We start from the raw sequence: 21897 nt of genomic DNA, 5'->3' as shown, positions 1-21897 counted from the left end.
TGTTTATATTTATTACATATTAATTAGATATAATAGAATTAAAACACCAATGAGGGCAAGCAAGTAAATCAAAAACGGAAGTCTGACTTCAAATTTTCCGGCAATATCTATGTTATGAAAAATGTTGGTTTACTGGTAGTAAACCTGATAATATGGGAGAACACACCACTGACCTTTATATCCTTCCAATAATTCAATAATAATTCAAAATAAAAATAGATGTCTTTATTAAGTTATTTTATTACAATAAAGCACCACCATTTAAATGACAGGGCCAATTAACTCTCATTATCATACTGAAACTGTAAAGTTACAAAATAAAAATTTATAAAGATCTATTTTATATTTTAAATGGTAAATAAAAACAGAGAGACTAGAGTATTGGGTCTTTTATGATTATAACACTGAGAAAATTATGGAATAACAAGTGGGATGACATTTTCAATATGTTTTTATGGCATTGAAACTAACAACACTGTTAGATGTAACCAAACATATTATGCATACAAATTCAATAGTATGAGACTATTTGGGGAAAAGATATTCAAAGGCAACTTAGGTGCCAAACAATTAAATTTCTACTCAAGCAACATATTATTATATCAATTCATTACAATGCACTGGTGTAGATAGTTCTAATATTACAAATAAATACAAAAAATGTAATCTAGCCAAAATTACAATCTTCCACCAACAATTTTCTTTAAAAAATTACTTCATACATTACATTATTCAATACTATTTTTTGTTTTGGTCCAATAATGATGCAAAGCAGTGGCAACAAGAAGGACCCTGGACCACCATGGTGCAAGTAGGGAGGGAGGTGAGAGTTGAAGGGGATCCCTCAAACAGACTGTCATAGTCATTGGTCAACAATTTTGTTCTATGCATAGAATATTTTTTTTATCCCTTGTGCACAGAAATGAGTTTCATGCAGATAATTTTGTGTGCTGTATTTGTTCTTTACTTTGTAGAAACTTTTGTCACTTTTCAACTTCACCATTTGACAAATTTGTATCTTAAATATACAAAATGCCTCGTATATTAGGTGTGTAATCTTCAATGCATCGGTAATTCTGTAAATTAACGCAATAATAGTAACAATATAAACAATATTTTGCAAATGATTGGTGTGCTGTTTTGTTTCACAATGTAAAAACATAGTAGGCTATTTTTATATTTCTGCCTTATTTTTCAATATTAATCATTAAAGCACATGTAAGATGTAACCATATAATTATTATTTCATTGCTACAATTTATTAAGAGTGTCATTCAGACTGATATTGTCTTCTTATTTTTAACATGCAAAATCAAGTAGTGTGGTACCTTACATATTGCGAACTATGAGGAAAACTATAAAACGTGATTTATCAAAAGGGAAGGGAGATGCGGGGGGGGGGGGGGGGAGTCTGCCACTACTGGATCCTGAGATTCAAATCCAGGTAAGTCATGAATGTTTCTCCATGACATTCCTCTAATATATTTCATTGGTTGTTTGGCCATTCTCATTATCAGAATCGATCTATAAAGGTAGAAAAGTAATGTAAAATAAATAAATTACACTGATTTAAAACAAAAAATGTATAATCCACATTCTGTTGTGATGATTATAGCTGGCAATATTTTCCCCTTAATATAAAATTTGTAATTGTTTCTTCATGAAACTTATAGAGTTTATTTTATGTTGGGTTTTTGATTTCTGAAAGCCAAACAGGACACTGGTAATTCTATTATTATTTAGCATTTAACTGGTAAATGTGAACATGACATTAACATCATTGTTAGCTGTAGGATACAATGCTACAAAACATAATAGTTTAGTTTCACAACAAATATTTAAATAATGCACACCATTGTATATTCTGATTCATGTATGTATGACATTAACAATGGAATGCTAAACAATATGAAAATTATAACAACGTTGCGCTAAACCATATCAAAATCTTAACAATGTTGCACAACAGAAAATAATAAGTGTGTTATTCACGATACCTCAGCCACCAATGACAAGATAACAAGAGCATGCAAATATATAAAAAAAAAGAGAACTGTGTGCTTATATTATCCTCCTTAAATATATAGAAACATGCTCCATAACAGTCAATAAATTTATAAAATAACTGAAAAAAATACATATATCAAAGACATGATGAGCCAAAAATAATTGTCTAAATAAAATTAGGCATACGTATACAGGAAATTGTGTCCTTAGGACACACAAATTATCATGCAAGAGATGCACTTTGATGTTAGGAATGAAAAAGCTTATTAAATAAGCCAACAAGTACATTATTCATTACACATTTAACATTTAGTATTATAAAGTGACGATGATATATAAAAAAATATCTCAGTGGAACTTTAAACATTCTTGCAATTCTACTTCCATGATTTCTTAATACGCCAACTGCATCATACAAAATTATACCAGTTATATCAAATTTTCAAAATATATTAAAAAAAGTATTTAGAAAAAGTTGTATTTAGCAAAAGTTTGTTACAATATAGAAATCAATACTAAGCACAAGACAAATAATCTGGTGACGGTATCCACATTTCTACAGAATTTTCAGTACAAGCAGCAGCCAGAATATTATTCTGATAGTGGATCTGAAAAGAATGGCAAGAAAAACAATTGTTATTGTGTAACATTTAGTTTTTCACTTTCTTACAACAATGTTGAAAAATGTTAGTATCAAAGATGATGTATTTTTTTTTTAAATGTGATTTTCTTCTGTTCTTGGAAGTCTTAAACACTTATGTTACGAATTTACTTCAAACACAGACATATTTTTTAAAAAACAAACAGAAATGCTATAATGAAAAGAAGGCTTTGGCATTTGTATGTTTATGAGGGGAGGGGGAAGGGTAGAATTCCAATTTTATGTTCCCAGATTTTACATTTTCCCACATTATACATCCAAGATTCCTTGTGTCAAAGCTACAAAATAATAGAATTATCTACCCACAGTCCCCTGAATGAATAATGTATAACCGACGTACCAAAATCCCACTGGATTTAAAAAGATTCATACAAGACTATTAAAATAATCTGCAATAATATTCACAATATAATGTAAGGGTATCTACCAAAATAAAATTCTTGACCTTTTTTTCCTTTTTCCTAACATTTATTTATTAATGCATGTAAAAATAATGCTTCAGACTTCATCCTGAATGGGGAATGGCCACATTACTTTATTTATAATTTTACAAAACTTCACGCATGGAAGAATGTAATGCTTAAGAAACAAAGTGAATAAATCTTAATCACAAGTCATTATAATTTTAGATTTCCAAATATTCAATTTTATCAAATCCCAGTACAGGCGTAAATTCTCTGTACTGTAAAAAATAGCAAAAATTCTTGACCGGAAGCATAATTTCTTAACGTTCTTGACTGGTAGACACTCTGAACATTCACTTGTGATGCACAATATCTGTGTATAATTAATGAAAATTGCACACCTTGAGCATCCCATGATGTTTTTACTGCTAAAGTATCAACAGGTATTGCTAATGAAATCTAATTGATTGTGTTTATGCACAGTAAGGCTAATCGGGACTGGACCTACAGTTTAAATTGGGATCTGAGCTGATCTGTGCCTCCACCAGGTATTGAACTCAGGACCCCTTGATTACAAGGCAACAGCGTTATGACACCATCATCATGGAGGCCATGGTAATTAAATCTGAATTAATATTATGGGTTCAAGTTGATAGTGACCAATACCCATATATCTATATCCATTCAGCCCTACTTTTCATTTAAAACTTGTTGTTAGTAATGTAAGAAATTAATCTTAGATGATACCTTCCTTTAAAAAATAATTATAAATACTGGTTAACCCTCCTTCATACGCACCCTCATATTAGCACGAATGTCCCGCAAAACCAAGGTTATTTTCATGAATTATTGATGCTAATCGATGTTGAATTACACTAGCACTTACTGGAAATCAGGCCAAATATACATAAATGCAAACATGTCCATTTCGGACATTTTTATTAGCTATTAAAAGAAATAAAATAAAAAATGAAAGTGTTTCATAGAGTTACAAGCTTAGAATCTTGAAGCCAATACACCACAATATTATTATTCTGAAAATAATTAAAACTTTGCCATATAATGAAGGAACTAAAAAATTAACTCACCATTTACAAAATTTTCAACGTCTTTTTTTAAAAAAATTAACTTATTTTTCAAAACGAACTGAAATCATACAACTTATGTGGGCTTAGAAAGGAACTATTTGTTCCAAAATTCTCAGTCAAAATCTTAATGACTCGCAGAAAAATCAATCAAATGTGTAACATACAACTCGAAGAAACTTACAAAATATTTATAAAATTTTCAAATCTCAATATGTTTCTTTTATTCTTACGAGATATACATAAAAAAGCCATACTGACTCAAATAAAAGGAACCGAATGTTGCCACTTTTCAATATCGTTATTTTGACAACTGACATTTCGTATGGGTACTGCAATGGTTTTTGCATACTAATAATTTCCATTCTGAAAGGGGGACCTGTCACTTCAAACTGAAGGAACTTGCAACTGAAGGAAGGAACGCTGTACAAGAGGCGCGAGCGCATCTATGTTTTCGTGGGTATAGTGTAGATAAGTTCCCTAGTGCTTTCTAGACCATTATTGTGCTGGTAAGGAAAATAATTCAAAATTTAAAAAAAGGCAGCACTCAGTGCTGCCGCGTGGGTTACGGAGGGTTAAGTAAATTTCTTCAGATACTTACTTGAGTGACTTCTCCACCATTTGATTTTAGTTCCACTATTGTTTGTGGGCTACCAGTAGGAGTCAAAACTTTCAAAGTGCCATCAGTCGAGCATGTAATTATGCTCCCATAACCATGTTGCACACCAGTCAATTTTCCAGAGTGTCCGACATTATAATCCTAAAACATAATGATCAAGTTAACTGGTTTCTCGTATGCAATTTACTGTTCAAAAGAATGGAACTAATATACCCTCACAACAAAAGGAATTCAAGGGATTGGGTGTAAAACATGGTAAGTGACATTTTGGTAATTTTTGAGTTATAAAGTAAAATGTGCCATCCTTCAATTTTCGAGTGAAATTGCCATGTTATACAATTTGCATTGGACTCAGTGAAGCCTTCTGAAATTGGTAAACACAACATGAAAACAATTTATCTACAATATAGCTTCTAATAACTTTTATTCTTAATGAACTCAGAGATGACCAAAATGTCACTTACCTTTTTTACACCCGAGCCCTTCAATTTTATTTCTTACAGCATAACAAACTTGTTCCAAAATGATTTGCACTCAGGGCCAGATTTAGGACATGGGATGGATTTCAACTAGTGTTGGGCGATATATCGTCCAGATGATATATTGCGATATTGAAAAAAAAAACATCGTCAAAGCGATATCAACTAGATGATATATCGTCACAATATTTTGGCGATATATCGTCATGATATTTTGGCGATATATATTGTTGGCAATATATCACCATGATATTTGGTGATATATATTTTGTTGGCAATATATAGTCATGATATTTTAGTTATATATATCATGTCAACAATATATCGTCATGATATTTGGTGATATATATCATCTCCACGATATATCACTGATATCATGATATGGAAAAAATATCCTGTGACGATACATCGCATTATCAAATTTCCGATATCGTCCATCCCTAATCTCAACACAAAAAACCTTGGGTGATTTCCTTCATTCATATCATACAGGGTAGCCCAAATAAAACTGTACCCAAAACAAGGGTGGTAATAAGACAGTTTTTTATCATCAGAATGTTTTGGTAGTTGTCAGAGACTTCTTGAGTGACACGTTTTTGGGATTTATTATTTAAAATTTGTAAAGAGTTTCAAAATCTCAGCTGCAGTTGTGACATTACACACCAGTACATTCTGAGGAAAACCGACATGCGGACAAGGCTACTTCCAACATCTGGTCTGGGCAGTGGAGCATGTGGCACTCTTGTGACTGCATCTGCCCAAATTTCAACACGTAACCCATAAATATACTTGATCAAACATACTAACACTGTATTTATTTCACTTAATCAATGATTTGGCCTTGGTGTTATTACACAGTATAAATTGTGAGAAATTGCATTAATTCCTATGACAACCAGAAAGTCAAGAAGAGGCGTTTACAACTCTCCAATTAATGTGAATGCTTTGCATTAGATGTATGTATGCATTTGATGAATTATACACAAAAAAAATATTTGCAACAAATTATTGAACCACAGAAGAAAGTCAATTAGATGTACTTATAAAATGATAGTATTATATTAATCCTTTATATATAGCTGTAGCCTATATTTATGAATATTGACAGTTACAGAAAATGTGACAAAATTTGTTCATGCTTCATAGAAAACAGTCTGAGTAATTTTACTCATCCAACATATATTTATAAATAGCTTTTAATGGAAAATTCTGCTGGTTTGTTGTTATTTTTATTAATATGAACATATAATCCGTATGTCATGGCAAAACCAATTACAGTCACCTGGTTCATGAATTACAGTCCTTGAATTCCAGGAATTATGCATGCATTCCATGTGAATTTTTGTCCATAGACGTGAAAAATTGCAAATTTTTATTTATAATTAATCCAAATCACATTGAATTTATATATGCCCTAAGGCAAGTTTTCACAGTAGCTTTTATTTGTATCGAGGAGGGAAAAGAAAGCTGCATGGAAAATAAAACAAAATTCTCTCAATCCGTTTACTAATTATAGTAGTGTCCTATGCAGAACAATCAATCTCACACATGGAAGATTATTGCAAGATAAGATATCTTGAAGTTGATTAGGTAAATTTAAGTTTGAAATTCTTGTACAATTAACAGTTTTTCGTAGATTAGTATATCCTGTAACGTTTGTGACTTGTGCTTGTAGATAGATGTATTTCAAGCCTGAATATGTGAAATGGCAAATGTAAATTCTGCATCAACACAGTTTAATTGAATTGAATTAGAATTATATTGTTAATATATTTGTGTGTGGGGTGGAGGTGAGAGATGGGTTATATGTAAGGTTGAAATAGAGAAAACATCTGCTTGTACCCTTGAATTTTTGGAAAGGTTGCCTTGAAAACCAGGAATTATACTTGAATTTGATGATGGTCCTAGAGTGGCCACCCTGAGTTAGAATCTCTTACGTGTGGCACATATTATCACTTAGCATATTGGTTACATGCATATTACTCACTATCTATAAACAAAAATACACTAAAAGTATTAAATTTCGTCTACTTACGTAAGTGAGTATAGGCTCGGAACATCAAGCGGAGAAGTGTCATACGAGGATACTAGGTAAAAGGTTGGGGTTAAAAACAATTCCCACTTCGGCTGCTTTCTTTACCTCCGCGGTGACATGGAAGCCTATCGGGGCATTTTTGTCATACATATTGTCCCACTTTGTAAAAAAGCCAATCCATACATCATCAAAATTGCCGTTGTCTCGGTTCAGTTTATTTCTGTTTCCCGCACAAATAAATGCCAAGGGAGAACTTGGTAGATAGGAAAATTAACTACCTGGACCTAAGGATTATTAAAACTGCAAAGGGAATAAGAATGGGAGTATTTCATACCCAACCTCGCAGGCAATCTTTATATTAATAAAACATCTGAAAATTCTACTTAGGTCAAATCAAATGGTTATTTAAACTTTTTTGTAAGGGCTGAGAGGTTATGTAGTAATGCCGAGGAAAAAGAAAAGGAAATATCATGAATAATAGAGGTAGGATTGAAGAATGGGTACTCCGAATATGAAATGAATGTGTTAGGCAGAAGAGCGAGGAAGAATATCGCGAAAGGGGAATTCAGATTTCGACAGCTGGTTAGGAAAAGAGAAATTTGAGGAGGGAGAGTTGGATAGTAAAGTTCACTATGTTGGGATTTCGTACTGGAAAGGACTCACGGAGAAAATTGAAAAGACAGTGAAAAAGAATGGTGTGAAATGCGGGACGAAACCCCTAGAAATATTGAAAAGCATTTCACAGATTATAAGAGGGGGGTAAAAATCCGAAGTAACCCAGACGAACAAAAAGGGGTTTATAAGATCAAGTGTGATTGCAGTATGGAATATATTGGACAGACAGGCAGAAACATGCATGTTAGATGGGGGGAACACGATAATAATATTAAGGAAATGGATCCGAAAACGGGGCTTGCAGAGCACGTAATAAACAGTGGGCATAGATTCATAAAAAGGGAGGTTATCAAAAGAAGTAAAAGTAAATTGGGTAGGAATGTATACGAAACGGCATTCAATTTAGATGATGCATGGATTAGCTTTTTTAAAAAGTGGGACAATATGTCACCGCAGAGGTAAAGAAAGCAGCCAAAGTGGAACGGGGGGGACCACTCGTAGGAGAGGAAGTTCCCCATAACTCCGTAGCGAGGTGCCAGCTGCTCGCACGCTTCATCTTGGCAGGAAACTAGGGCTTTCAACGGCCACTCAAGCATACCATGTTGGTGATTTTAACATGTTTTTTTTTCGTGAGTTTTAAGGGTTTTTAACAAAGGTAGTTTTAAATTTGTATGTGTCGAGCGCCATGAAGTGTTTTTAACCCCAACCTTTTACCTAGTATCCTCGTATGACACTTCTCCGACGTGGCTTGATGTTCCGAGCCTAAAATACGACCACCCGAAGAAGGAAGCAGTAAAGATTCCGAAACGTAGTATACAACAAATATATACTCACTTACGTAAGTACAGTATGCGCCAAAATATACAGTACTGAAATTAAAAGACGAACATTACATTGCTGTCATCTGCGAGTTTATTTATCCTGAAAGAAACACTACATACACATTATTAGCGAGTTATAACTTCCTTTTCACTACTGAGAACACGAGCGGCTGGAGCTATGCCCTATCGACAAATGCACATGCGCGTTCGAGGTGCACGAGTTTCAGTACTGTATATTTTGGCGCATACCGTAAATGAAATTTAATACTTTTAGTGTATTTTTCTTTATATTATCACTTTCTTACACAATATTTTGATATCCTCATAACGGTCATCTTCACGTGAGTATGAAAAAGGAATGCAGACAAGAAGAGTAACTACAGAATGTTGGTATATTCACATGTGTGAAACTGTAATTTTAAGAAAATGGAATGGAAAGAAAAAAGTCACAAAAAGTGATGTACTTACATCAACAATACTAATGTCCTCCCGGAATGGATCAACTAAATGCAACTGTCCCTTTGTATCTCCTACATACAGTAGCCTATTCTTATAAGACATAGAGAGAGGAAAGGTTTCTTTCCCAACCTGAAACAAAAATAACATGATTGTATGCAAAAGTAATAACTGTAATCAAAATAAGAAAACAACATAAAAAACTACGGTGAGAGACTATACGCCTGGATGATCAAATCTGGATATCAGGTATCAGCTTTCATCCAAATACCGTGGAACCACTATTTTCCCAAATTTTAAGTCCTTCACTTTTTTCGAGGATCCACTGTATTGATCATCTGGATTCTCCAGATCATCAACTGCCTTCAAAATTAATACAGGAATTGAAATTGTTTGAAATATTCATCATCCTGAGTTTAAATTGATAAAAGAATAACAAACATAGAAACACAAAAATATGCTATGGCACTATCACCTAATTAAAAATATTTGCTTAATTTAGAAGAGGAAACCATGTTCTTAAAGGATATTTTGTATTTTTTTAATTTCTCTGCCTTAGGTTATCTTGACTGGAGATGAATGCCAGATTGGATAAAAATGTTGAACGAAAACCCACAAGCTACACCCGTGTCCACACGAGGACTCAAACTTGGAACTGTCGTGGAGAAATAAATTCAGCACTAACTTCTCGGCCACTGATAGGGCTCAAAGTAAAAGAAACAAAAAGCACAATGCCCTTGACATATGTTGCACTTCACACTTAATAGAATCCTCAATGTATGTGTGCTCTCAAATGTTGCAGCTGTGCTAATGAAGCATCCACACAATCTGTTTTTAGTTGTTGGCCTCAACAAAATTATTTTATCAGCATAGTGTGTAATCTTGCACACCATTTATTCAATTCAGCATTACCATTTGAGAATACGAAGGTCAAAGCATAAATCTCGGCAACTATATATAATTAGAAAAGGACACTTTATGGAATTGAACAATGTATGAACATGAAGGTCATGTGTACCAGGGGTTGGTAGGGAAGTGCCATAAAAAAAAATCTTGACAAAAAGTCAGTACAAAAACAAGAGGCGCGAACATAAGACCCTATGAACCCTCAAAATACTCCCCCAGAGCATCTACAACACGCTTACAACCATGATGGATGTGGGAGAGGGTTTTCCACATGTGGGATGTGTCGAATACCATCCATCTCATCAGTTGAGAGTCGGGACAACTTGCGTTTCACATTTATGGCAATGTACTCTCTAGTCCAAAACGCATGTAGAACAAAACTTATAATCAAGGGGTCTTGGGTTCCATACCCAGTGGAGGCACATGGTGGTTTGGATTCTACTTTAAACTATAAATCTAGTCTCAATTAGCATATCTGTGCATAAAAGTGAACTTAAAACAAACAATGCAAGAGATTCTGCAGCCTCATTGGCTAAAGAAGTGGAGTGATTAACTTACGATCTTGTCACCAAAGATTTTTTGAGTTAAAGTGTCATGGTCTAGGTTTGAGTGTCCGTTTGTCAACTTCATTCAATCATTTATCCTCATCATTGCAATTTAGTCAAAAGTGTAAATTTGGCACCATAACGACATCTTTGTAGGTGGCCTGGTGAAACAAACATCCTGAATAGAGTGGTTGAAGACTTCAATCGTCATACAGCATTGGTCAGAAGAGCATCCCTGTATTAGGAAAAATCTTAGTCATTTCTTAAAACTACAATAACAACAGTACAGGAAGTACAGAAATAATAATACAAAAATAATATAATTTCCACTTACTCTGAGATCTTTCTTTAATAATTTCCCAGCACGCTGATCCCACGCAGCTAATGTCTGATCCTCACTGGCTGAAAAGATCAGATTATCACAGAGAGCTAGACTAAGAACAGCCTGGCGATGAGCGGAATAAGAATGAACTGGGTCAGCAGAAGCCCGTGGGTCAAACAATAATACTTTCCGGCCGTATATACCACACACAACGAGATTTTCAGTGCAAACAACTGCTAATATAGCAGCACTACACCTGCAAAATTAAAAAGAAACACATTTATGAACATTTGCATATAGGAGGTGGAGGTGGGAGTTGATGTGAATCATATCATGCACCCTTTACCAAAATTTTTTAAAAAAATTAATAATGTACAATCTCCCAATTTGCTTATGAAATTCGAGAGCATAGCATGAACCAGGAAGCAGTGGTGCCAACTTCATTTGACTTTTAAGGGGCAAAGGTGACAAACTCAAAGTTATTTGTTATACACCCACTTTATGTACAGATAGGCTAAGGACTGGACCTACTTTTAAAGTGGGATTCGAACCACTGTATGCCTCAGCCAGGTATCAAACCTGGGAACCCTTCACTAAAAGGGAACAGTGTTACCACTACGGCATCAAGGAGGCCTGCAGTTGACGAGAGACATATCTATGGTGTAAGTGTATGTACATGTATAAGTAATAATAAACAAAAAACTAATAAAAACATTACAGTGGATTCATAAAATATTTTTTGTGATTTTTTTAAATCTTCCCGTTTGACTGCGTCACCCTATATTTCTTTAGTTAGCATATCACCTGTAATAAACCTTTTATATGCGTGGGAAAACTGGATTTTCGTGATACACAAATGTGGAAAACCATGATAATTTTTAGCATCCCGCACCCAATGACATACCCACTAATGAAATATCCACAAACTGCATTCACAAAATAATGCAAAGTGAACATCTTCTTGCGAAATATTCCCGAATTAAGATCAGAAATGTATAAAAAACAGCAATCACGGCTGCATATTTGCATTGGAGGTTTGTGACTGAAGATACAAATGTTAAGCAGCATTCCTTCCTCTCTCTCAGTTTCAATCTTTTCCACAACTGTCAGTTACATAAACCTGTGAGGGCTGCAGCACAGTTTCATTTACACTATGCTTTTCTGTTGCAATACTCGCATCTACCTGGTAGAAAATGAATCACACATGCAAAACAAAAAAGCTGGAAGCTCTTCTTCCCATACTTTCTCACACACAAAAATCTATTTCATCTGTGCATTCAGGTCAGCATATAGCTCAACTGAGTAGACAACACATTAACCGCCAACTGTTGCCACTGTAGTACTTCATAAGGTCGTGCTTGGAAACTAAGGGAAAGGTTTTTACTGTTCCCTTATCTGAACGGATAAATTACAAACAATTATTTTAAGAGTCATAATTATTACTGCATTCAGGTGGAGGTGGTTAAGGGGGGGGACAAGACTTGTAAATCTAGCTTAAATTAAATGAAATGTAACTGAAAAATAAGCGATTACAGTCATAGTTCTTCATATTTGCAGCACATCATCCAACTAGGAAGCACAATGTGACTTATTCCTCCTTCCTCTTTTGCATACAATTATAGCTTGTCAATTTACAGTCATTTTTGTATGTTGTTCCCATTTCTAGTGCAGAATAATATAATTTTTTTCCACTGATGTAAATTTTTTTAAATTCGTTCATATTCGACTAAATTTTCAATAGGATAGTAGTGGATTGCTAGGTTCATAGTTTTATTAATATTTAAAATATTTGTAACGCTAGAGAAGGCATGGAAAGTTTTTTTCCATTTTCTGGATTGTTTTTTCTTCTTTATGTTTGACTTGCTTTTGTACATTTTTATTTAACATATTTTGTGTCTCTATGTATGTAAAACCTGTCTGAGCAAAATTTTCCGTCTTAACAGTTCTCCTTCTTATACAGGGTTGACTTTAAATACAGTATAGAGCGCTGCAGGAAATAATGGAAAGACAGATTTACATTTCGCATTACATATAATGTAGAGTACTAATGCATGTACGTACATGAATAAAAATGTGATACATTCTACAATTTCATCATATCATCACTCATCCCCATCTTCGCAAATTAGCCAAAAGTGGCACAAAAAGCGAAGTAAAATGGACACTCACAAACATCCATGCCCATGCCAGGATTCAAACCCGGGACCCCTATCGTTGTAGTGCGATGAGCATAGAGGGAAAGAGAAAGATTGAAAGATGGAATAAGAGAGGTGAAGAAAGATTGAGATAAAAGTGAAGAGAAAAATAAAGAAACAAAGAGAGATAACAAGAAAAATAGAAAGATGACGAAAGAACAGAGGAGAAATAGACAAAGAAAGGTGGAGAAAGAGGGTAAGAGATGAAAGAAATAAACTGAATCGTAACAGCTACGAGTATTGCAGCGCATTCTTTCATATGGACAATGTTACCAATAAGCACGTGGCAACAGAGGCGTGTTCCACTTACAGTATTGCATTCTTTTCTTGCGAGGGGAAAAAAATAAAGGAAGACATTTCCGTCTTACTGAGAATAAAAACATCTCGTTGGTCTTTAAATGGTGTTCTGTTTCCGCCTTAAGGAGGTTTCCATCTTAAGCAGGTCATTTTCAGGTATAAAATCGGTCCTGGAGACTTTTTTTTCCGTATTTACAGGTTTCCTTCTTATAGAGGTTCCGGGATATGCAGTTTTTACTGTATAACCATGCTGATATTTTCTACATAGTCAATGAGGAGATGACTTGAAGAAAGAAATGTTCCCAAGGTTTTTTTTTTTTATAGACATACTGTATATTTCTCTCTATCGGCAAAAAAAAATCCCCATCCCAAAAAAAGTAGGTACCTGCTGGGAGGTAATGCATGAAGCAGTGAAGAAGATTCCTGCTAGGACTACCCTGCTGAAAATTTTGTCTACTGTTTTCAGTAGATCTATAGGTGGTTTTGAAACATCTACTGTGTTCAGATTTTCAAACAGATATAAATAAAAATTCTTAATAAGGATGAATGAAATGTAATACTTACAGCCACCATTTTAAGCTAAAAACACTAGATACATATTATTGATAATCCTGAAGAAGTTATTTTCACTTTTAGTTTCTCTACTGTGTTTAGATTTTCAAATAGATATAAAAACAAATTGTAAATCAGGAGGAATGAAAAGTTATATTTACAGCCAATATGTTGAGTTACATACATTGTATACAATATTACATGTAATACTGAAGAGAATATTTCACTTTTATTTCTTCTACTGTACATGTACAGTAGGCCTCCTGAACAAGTTCAGTAGGAAACCATTGAGTTTCACTAGATTTCCGAGACACACAGTAGAGTTCAGTTGATAACAGTAGATTCTGTTTACTGAAAACAGTAGAAATTCCCAGCAGGGTAGAACTCAGGACCCTCGAGAACTTGGTGTTCAGGCATACTATGCACACAATTAAGTTATTTAAGAAAATACCCTAACATTACTGTACTGCATGTACTGTACTACATGACTGACACTTACTTAAACGCATTTTCCATACGAAGGGTATCACATAATTTCCACTTCTTTAGGTCCGTGTCCCAGCTACCAGAATACAGAATGTCGTTACACGAATCAAAACTCCACACCCAGCCTTGGTGTGCATTTTCCATCACCTTCAAATGCTTTATATCATGTGCATCCGGTTCTTCAAGGACTTGAGCAAGGTCCCACAGGATAATACTACGGTCCCGAGATCCTGATACACACAAAGAAGAATTCTGGAAAACAAAATATTTATATATGAAATAGAAAATAAAAAAGATGTTACAAGCATGGAATTGAGAAACAAATATAAGAGTTTGTTGCCTTATTAAGAAGATAAACATGACCATAGTGAGTTTTTTTGTTTTAAGTTCAATTTATGCACAGATAGGCCGATCAGGACTGGACCTTCAGTTTAAAGTGGAATCTAAACCATGTGCCACCACCACATACCGACCCTGGGATGCCTTGATTACAGGACCACAATGACTGTCAATAATTTACAGAACCAATAATACAGGGTAATTCAAAATGAATGGTGCAACTGTACACAGTTATTATGACGTTACTATTTGTAATAGAAAATCAGAAAAAGTAAAGTAAAAAAAAAAAGACACTGGAAGTTTTAATCACATGACTCACATTATAAATATTCAACATGGGAGCCATGTGTAATGCAGAAAAGGTTCAAACGATAATCAAGTACTTGCTATGCACGAGACAGCAAGTCGTTGTCAACGGTTTCGAAGGCACTAACAATTGGCATGGCATTGTAACTTTGGCAAATCTTTCGGAAGGGTGAAACATAAGCATTACTACCGAAAAGCATGCGAAAATGTCTTTGCGCCATTGTGATTAATCCAGTTCTTGATAGCTCCAACACACAATACACCTTCTACTGGTCATTAGCCATTTTGCGACACTGGCGATCCTGGTGGAGCATCGGCTACGCAGAATAAGCCTGCTAAGTGGGAATAAAACTTCCAGAGTTTTTCTTTATATCGATGCCATGTCTGATTTTCTATCATAAATAGTAACGTCAAAACTGTGTAAAGTTGCACGATTCATTTTGAGTTACTCTGTATTAATGAAGGTTCCTCCTAGCCAAGATGTAGAAAAGCAAAATAAAATAACAGAAATAGAAATATCCATAACTATGATAAAGCTGGAATTGTATAGGGGCACACACAGCCCCGTAGTAGGATCATTCCAGGTGCCATGATCTCATTAGTTTGCATGATTGCAGTTTCCAGGGTTCATTAAATCAAAGAGCTGACACTTGAGTATCCTAACGACCTGCCACTTACTATGACATGATTTCACAATGATTTTTGTGGAATTTTAAAGGAGTACCACAGAGTTCAATAGTATCATTTCATTGCACCATTGTATTGATTTTCTTTCCCACATTTCAATTAGCAAGTGTGCATTAACTTACAGGTAGTAAATGGATAGCATCTACAGTAGCATAATGAGAACTTCTGTTCTGTACGTATTTCAGATTTCTATCTGGATTACTCCATAAATTTTGCTGCTCTTCAATTTCCATACAAGCCAGTTTCCAATTGAAGGTTTCAATATTGTCTGAAAAGAAAGACATAAACTATTGTTAACATTAAGTGGTCGATTTTTGGACTCTCCACCAAAATTCCAGGCTTTGTTTGACCCAGTCTGGGTGTTATTTTCATTTCCCTTAATCAATTTCACCTCACTATCACTCATTTTAATCATTGCAATTGGCCAAAAGTGACAGAAAAGCGATGTGAAATAACAAAAATATAATATTAACAGGATCATAAGACATTTTCAACAGAAAATTTTGGATACTAGCTATTATAAATATTACATTTAAAAATTTTCACAATAACATCAAAGTATGAGCAATGTATTTCAGAGGTAGGCAGATTTCACTGTGAAGATTTGAACACATGGATATGTCAGGGATCAAGTATTTTGAACACAGAAATATACCTTTACCAACCACCATTAGATATAAATGTAAAAATCACTGTGTATATGTAATTCACACTAAAGGTTTTCTTCCACTCTTACGGCGGCTGCAGACCAACCAGACAACAGCAGTGGCGCTGAGAGACAAGATGGTGGAAAAAAGTATTACGTGAACATCGTTCTACTGGCTGCTGCGTTTCTTATCGCACTGGATTGGTCGCTTCCCCGATCCCCACTTCCCTTGCCAGCTTATAGGGTGCCTGCCTTAAGACTGGAAAAGAGCTATAGCAAACACTGTTCTAAATTTATATCTCTCTCATGAAGTTAGGTTACACTTTTCAATCAGCACTTTTGTCATTTCATAGATGGCTATAAATTGTTGATATATTATGCATACTGTGTTTCCATGCTAATGACATGGGTTTACCCAACACCAGCTAATGTGTCACACTTGACCCTCTGTAACCCCTCAAGAAAGTGAAACATTTTGCATGGTTTATGAACGTTTTCAGTTGTTTGTAGCTCACAGACAGGTGTTATTGTGAAGTAGAGTATGTGGGTCACCTTAGTGTGTTAACTTACCATGAAGCAGAACAGCCCGAAGGCTTCGCGCAAGTGAATATAGCACCAAACACGACATTCCACAACAGCAGCTATAATTTTACGTCGTTAGGTTTGGGACTGATAGTTATTTTCTAAGTGTTGTTTTGCTCTTTGAGTGTGCATACAAATGGTTGTTCCTAATAAAAAGCGGCGAAAGTACTCCAAAATGGCCAGTTTTTACTTAAGTGGGGCCATACTTTGGGATCAAATATCTGCATTATTTGTGTTTTCTGCATGCTGGAACCAATTTTATATTACGCAAAAACATGAAATCTATTGATTAAAAAAATTAAACAGTATTCTCGAGGGCCTACAGTGGGAGACTGAGAATGAGTGTGGGGCCCTAACTCCACAACCCCTATATGCCTTCATGGCATGGGATATGCATATGGGAGAGCATTGCCTTTTTAACAAACAGATCTTAAAGAATATAAGTGAAAATGTAATTTAATTTGTCACAATTTCACATGTGTACATTTATTGGAAGGTATGAATTACAAACCTGGCAGAGGTGGGTAGCGACCGTTTATAGTTTTTGCAATCCTTGACTTCCATATAGCATCATCTGAGATAATCTGATTGAAAGATCTGCACACTAGTCTTAGACTGCAGATCACAAACTTGGCATCAAGGTAAGAGCATATGTGTAAGAATATCTGAAAAAAAAAAAAATAGTGTAATAAAATTACAAGTAAAAACTTAAATATAATCAAAGATGACCGTAACAACAATAAATAACCAAGAGAGGAAAATCAAGGGTAATTATGCGATATAGCCCGAACACCTCTCACTCGTTTATTTCGTTCATTTTAGCATTGATACTTACCTATTCTGCATTGCGGAAGATTCTTTGAGGTGAAGTTATGCCTTTTTCCATAAAATAGTGTCAACTTTTCATATTACGAGTCATTATTTGTCTTCCTTGTTCCGCTTGGGTAACAGACAATATGGCATGCACTCGTCATGGATCATCGCGCATCGTGCTTGTGTTCTGTCGATTTGGAGTGGGTATGCAGTGTTTCAACCTTCTTAACCAAAAAATACCTACTTTCGTGTTCATTATGTCAACACAAACCATTGACGGATAGCCCCAAAAAACCATTCACGATAGCCCCACAAACCATTGACGGATAGCCCCAAAAACCATCCACGAAAGCCCCACAGACCATTTCCGGCAAGGTTAGGTTAGGTTAGGTATAGTGGAACCACGAGCAAAACAACTTGCGCAGACCCACGACTCATGTGCACCGTACCCCCGCGAGTAGGGGAGGGGATAGAGTGGACCATGCTTCCTTATGGCCCGAGGTGGAGGGAAGAAGGGAAAGCTGCGCGGGGACTTTTCATCCCAAGGTTTTTTTCCTTGTGGTCGATCTATAAGCATAGTTTAAAAAAAGAAAAAAAATTCTCATTAAAAAAAGGCACGTTTGGAAACACTGGTGAGACTGTGTGACTTTCGACGCTCGGGCCATCTGCAGGTACATAATGGAAACAACGGTAAAATGTTGTCGCTTTACAGAAAACGCAAGTTCCTTACATAAAAAGTGATTATTTCTTGTTCTGCAACATTCTATGGTGAAGTTTTCAGTTTCCACGAAAGAAAATACCTCGAAGAACTTCGACAATGCTACAGAAACTGATTTCAGGAAGTAGTTTCTCCTGTAAATTTGAAGAAATCCGTTCGGGCTATAACGCCTATTTACCAAATCAAGTAACACAGAAGCTAAAAATAATTCAAACTTTTCTGATACAATTTTAAGTGGAATTCATGGTAACACTTTACTATACCGGAGACGGATTTCTTCAAATTTACAGGAGAAAGTACTTCCGCAAATCATTTTCTGTAGCGTTGTTGATGTTCGTGAATGTAGTTTTGATCCATTTTAATTCGAATGCATGTGGTTTTCTACGAAAATCTATTTCCGACGCGCCATTGCTGCTGCCGCCATTTGCTTTCTGCACGAGAGCACAATACATTCTCGTATTGTCCGTATATGCTAAATTGAACGAAAGGAGTGCTAATGGAACCTAACCTAACAGGCCTAACCTAACCTAGTAGGCATACCTCGTCCCCGTGATGGTTCGTGGGGCTATCGTGAATTTTTGGGCTAATGTCAATGGTTTTTGGGGTATACCCGTGGATGGTTTGTTGGAAATAAGGAACAACAGTAAGTACTCGTTAATGTAAGAAATAGACATTATTTTCGTTAGAAATTCATTATTTCACCTAAAGAAATGTTCCAAAATGCCGAATAGGGTACTACTTTACTATACCAGAGACACCTATCAATGATTTATTTCGCAATTTTTTACATTGCTAACGTACTATTCTGCATTGCGAAACATTTCTTTAGGTGAAATAATGAATTTCTAACGAAAATAATGTCTATTTCTTACATTAAAAGTACTTACTGTTGTTAATGTACTATTCTGCATTGCGGAACATTTCTTTAGGTGAAATAATGAATTTCTAACGAAAATAATGTCTATTTCTTACATTAACGAGTACTTACTGTTGTTCGTTATTTCCCACAAACCATCCACGGGTAGCCCCAAAAACCATTGACGTTAGCCCAAAAATTCACGATAGCCCCACGAACCATCACGGGGACGAGGTATGCCTACTAGGTTAGGTTAGGCCTGTTAGGTTAGGTTCCATTAGCACTCCTTTCGTTCAATTTAGCATATACGGACAACATCGGCTGTTAGCAGCAGCAGTAGCGCGTATTGTGCTCTCCTGCAGAAAACAAATTCCGGCAGCAGCAATAGCACGTCGGAAATAGATTTTCGTAGAAAACCACATGCATTCGGATTAAAATGGATCAAAACTACATTCCCGAACATCAACAACGCTACAGAAAATGATTTGCGTAAGTACTTTCTCCTGTAAATTTGAAGAAATCCGTCTCTGGTATAGTAAAGTGTTACCCAGAATAGTACGTTAGCAATGTAAAAAATTGCGAAATAAATCATTGATAGGTGTCTCCGGTATAGTAAAGTAGTACCGAATTCATCTGCATTATGTATTAACACAAAACATATGCTTACAATTACTTAGTGTGACATCGTACCTCGACTGGTAGATTATCTAAATTCCAACTAGCTAAAGTAAAACACCCTTTCTCTTCATCATCTTCCAGCTTGTTTGTATCTTCATCAAGGGTTTCACTAATTGATAACTGCTCTAAACGTACTGAAGATTCCTCCATTTTCTTCTAAACCTGCAAGAACAGGTACATTACTATTATAATAATACACACAAAAGCATCTACCATACACAGTGTGAGAAAAAATATGGTTTGAAAACTGAAATAGAACCTCAAGATTAGTATAGTTGGCTCTGCACGGTGTTCTTACCTTGCAAAACTGTAAATAAAATTTAACATTTACAGAGGGGTCAGCTTATCATCTTCATAAATAATGTAGGTAATAATTTTCCTCCTTATCTAGAGCTTTTTCGTTGACTATTTCAATCTTGTTTGGCATGTGTCAAGTTCAGTTCCATGTAGGAATTCATCGCAAGAAAAAATCCTGCTTCTACATATGCAAATGAAACTAACATTGAAAATATCTAAAATTGGGCTAGCTTATCTGAACAATTAGAACAGTGCTTTCTTTCACTCTTCACGCATAAGATCTCGTTACATTATTTCCTTCACACGTCAGTCAATATGAACGTTCTTGTGTGCATCAACAAGATATGTAAATTATTTAAAATTTACTAAAAATAAATCCATGCGCCCTACAATGTTTATAAATAGAGAATGATATCGAACACAAGTTTACCTTTTTTGGATGCTTTACTTCAGTGCACAGCTTTCTTTACATTTGCGGTCAACCGTAAAAAAAAGTTTCAATTTCTTAAAACTTGTTGACAAATGCATAACAGACGGTCCATGCAAAGTCACTTGATGCCAAAAAGGAAAAAAATAGTAGAGGAATATCAATTTAATAAGATCCTCTGTTACTTCTGCAGAAGTTGTTTGCCATTTTTTTTTTCGAAAAATTGACAAAACAGCGTGCGTGGTACGAAATTCATTTCGCATTTGTCATGCGACAGGGTTGCCAGTAAATATAAATTAAAAACACGCCAAGTTTATTTTCTAGTATGCGGAATCCTGAAAATTCAATACTTGTGTGAATGTGAACGGAAAAAAAACAACTCTTTTTTTCAGTATGTGAAGAAAGCAGATTAATGACATTTTTCAAGTTGCGGGAATTTCTGCTGTTCATAGCATATGTAATCAAAACTTTCCTATCGCCGTTTATATTACTTAACCAGACAGGTACAGATTCATTCGAGGCTTGGTGAACCCCAGAGCCGCTTTATACAGAGACAAGGCTGAAGAATTCCTACCTTAGTTTTAGATCACCAACCTAGGGAATCGAACCCGGGTCAGAAGCGATAAGATGGGGTGTCGTTTGAAGGGAGAACTATATATGTATTCCACGGCCGTAGGCAGGAAAAATTTTCGGGGGGGGTTCATTTATAATTGTTCCCATGGGCGTCGCCAGAAATTTGAATAATAGAAATAATAACAATAATTGTACAATAATTATTAAAATTTCATAATAATAAAACAATTTTATTCCATAATAATACTAATAATAATTATTATTATATTATTGTTATATCCTTAAGGGGGGCTTACTCAATCCAGCAGATGAGTGAATATCCAGCACAAGTTTCTTTTTGTTTTTTTACGTTTCATACAGTGTGTACTGAAATGCACAATTATTATACTTCGTCATTAAACTTTAGACACCTTCAAGAAAGAGCTTTAAAAGTTAGATGGAAATTTTAGTCATAAAGTTTTTGTTGTTTAACTTTAAAATTACATTTTTG

General features: G+C 35.0%; 1 protein-coding gene across 1 annotated transcript; it reads right to left on the bottom strand.

Annotated features, from left to right (window-relative positions):
• Nucleotides 1-203: 203 nt before the first annotated feature.
• Nucleotides 204-21043, bottom strand: LOC145996219 (F-box/WD repeat-containing protein 9-like). The gene is made up of 9 exons (XM_083132639.1): nt 20838-21043; nt 20123-20272; nt 17557-17710; nt 15940-16085; nt 14499-14737; nt 10968-11211; nt 9195-9314; nt 4759-4917; nt 204-2615 (listed from the first exon to the last, which is right to left on the bottom strand). Exons 2-9 carry the CDS (start codon nt 20258-20260, stop codon nt 2523-2525), a joined length of 1293 nt encoding a protein of 430 aa, XP_082988765.1. The 5' UTR covers nt 20261-20272; nt 20838-21043; the 3' UTR covers nt 204-2522.
• Between the last annotated feature and the right edge of the window lie 854 nt (nt 21044-21897).

The sequence above is a fragment of the Lepisma saccharinum genome, chromosome 1 (genome assembly GCF_977018435.1).
Source record: "Lepisma saccharinum chromosome 1, izLepSacc3.1, whole genome shotgun sequence".
Classification (NCBI taxonomy): Eukaryota; Metazoa; Arthropoda; class Insecta; order Zygentoma; family Lepismatidae; genus Lepisma; species Lepisma saccharinum.
Note: the sequence above shows the minus strand (reverse complement) of the source record. Positions and strands in the feature narration are given on the sequence as shown.

Bases quoted from the DNA above. Each gene is read 5' to 3' on its own strand.
- LOC145996219 (XM_083132639.1), bottom strand. From the start codon at position 20,260: ATGGAGGAATCTTCAGTACGTTTAGAGCAGTTATCAATTAGTGAAACC. The intron at 14,738-15,939 runs GTAAGTTAATGC...TTTGTTTTCCAG, and splicing joins ATGCTATCCATTTACTACCT to AATTCTTCTTTGTGTGTATC. The intron at 2,616-4,758 runs GTAAGTATCTGA...CATTCTTTTCAG, and splicing joins ATGGTGGAGAAGTCACTCAA to ATCCACTATCAGAATAATAT.